Genomic DNA, 1862 nt, shown 5'->3' with positions numbered 1-1862 from the left:
CCAAGTACGAGACAGCACAAAGCAGCTGGCGTCCATGCAGTCTGAGGCCACGGCCGGTCGCACACGGGTTACTCGGGGCCACCACAGGGGCCCTGCCTGCAGCTCCCCACTTCCAAATGCAGAGGCCTGGCCCCAGACACTCCCAGTGAAGCCTGCCTGCCTCCATGCACTCACCCCTGGTCCTGGGGACCAGCTCCAGGTCCCCAGGAGGAGGGTGGCCAGCAGAGGTAGGCTGGGCGATGGCCTCCCCTAGCCCGACAACCAGACGAACAGGGTACATACAGGTGGGAGAGCTGCCGCCAGACCCTGCCCCTGCCCCCTGCCCACCACGAGGCCTCTAAGGGTCCCAGGAAAGCCCTGGTGGGGACTACACCCCGAGGGTTCCGGAACCCCGAAGACCTGTGTGCGAACCAGGGCCTGCAGGTCACGGGGACCTCTGAGCGTCAGTTTCCTCCCCGTGGGCGGGGTGAAAGGGAGAGCTTCCGACAGGCAGAGGGTGGTGGGCCCCTGGGGCCGGGGTCAGGGCGGATGCTCGCAGGGGCGGCCTACCGCGGAATTAACCACAGCAGCCCCGGGTGCTGGGCACGGGGTGAGGGTGGAGCTGAGGAGGCAGCCGGGTGTCTCGGCCAGTGAAGCCTGCGCCCCCAGCACCCCAAGGTAGGAGCCAGCAGGCCTGCAGCGTCCACTGAGCCCGGGTCCCGGGGTGCAGGGACACAGCCAAGGAGGCTGTCCCCAAGGCTCCACCCAGAGCCTCCGGCCTCTCAGGGCACCTTCCAGCTCCTTCCAGACAGGCCTCCACGGGGCTCCCATTCCATCCCTGGCCAGCGCTCCCTCCAGACGGGGGCCAGGGCTTGGAACAGCACAGCACAGAGAAGGTGCTGTTAGGAGGCCGGCCACCCTCCTCTCCCGTCCGAGGGGCCAGTGGACCCCTGGTCAGTGGGGCCGGCGGCGGCCCTCAGGGAGGGGGCCTTACCTGCAGTCCTCCACACACAGGGCACGTGGAAAAGCAGGCCGGACCGGGCCCCGTGTGGGGGCCGCCCGCCTCCCAGGGCTCGCCGGGTGCCGGGCTGGGCACTAGTGCCTCTGTTGGTGGCCCCCGCCGTTCTGTGCCCAGCCAGCTGGAGGGAGACCCCGCGGACGTCTGGCCACTCAGGTCCCCGGCCGCAGCGGCGGCTGCGCCCTCATTGGGGCCACCCTGGGAGACTGGGCCCTGGTCCCTGGGAGCCTGGCGCAGGCTGCGGGGCGTGTCGTAGTGAGGCCGTGGAGTGCCGGGCACCTGGTACTCAGCCACCCGCGGGGCCGCGCCAGGTGGACAGGCGCACAGGCCGGGCTCCGGTGCCCCAGCCACGGGCGGCAGGCTGAGCAGCGAGCCGAAGTCGTCAGCGGCCGGCCACACATCCAGGCTGCTGCCGGCGTAGGACGAGAAGCTCCCCGAGTAGGACGAGTGACTGCCCGTGGCGATACCGCTGTCCGAGGAGCCCTGGCGGCCGACCTCCTGCAGCTGCCTGGGCCGCAGCGGCTTGGCGGGGGGCTGGGAGGTGCCCGGGGCCGCCTCCCCTGCAGCCGAGGCCTCGCCTAGGTGCAGGGCCCGTGTAGTGGCCGGCCCCGGCCCCTCCTGTGACGTGCTGGCCGAGGACGAGGACGGCTCTGGCCACGGGGCCAGTCGGCTGCCGGCGCTGATGTCCGAGTGGCTGGCCTCAGAAGACGAGCTGGACAGGCTACGGTCGTCCCCTGCAATGCAGAGGGAGGGCCTGCTCAGGAGGGCTGGGGGACTGGGGGCCCTGGGATGTGCTCAGAGTGGGATTGGGGGCCCTGCTGAGGGACCAGGGAGTGCTGGGGGGCCTGGGGTCCACTCAGGGTGG

The 1862-nt window shown here is 71.2% G+C and overlaps 1 protein-coding gene across 1 annotated transcript in view; it reads right to left on the bottom strand.

The window, feature by feature from the left end:
• Positions 1-955: 955 nt before the first annotated feature.
• Positions 956-1862, bottom strand: part of DOK7 (docking protein 7) — a 14087-nt gene continuing 13180 nt past the window's right edge. Inside the window, exon 5 of the mRNA XM_007953502.2 lies at positions 956-1731. Within this exon, the coding sequence (XP_007951693.1) occupies positions 956-1731 (776 nt within the window). The remainder of the gene's footprint in view (positions 1732-1862) is intronic.

This window comes from Orycteropus afer, unplaced genomic scaffold (assembly GCF_000298275.1).
Source record: "Orycteropus afer afer isolate SDZICR_OR568_19922 unplaced genomic scaffold, OryAfe1.0 scaffold00398, whole genome shotgun sequence".
NCBI classification, from domain to species: domain Eukaryota; kingdom Metazoa; phylum Chordata; class Mammalia; order Tubulidentata; family Orycteropodidae; genus Orycteropus; species Orycteropus afer.
This window is presented reverse-complemented; position numbering and strand designations above follow the sequence as displayed.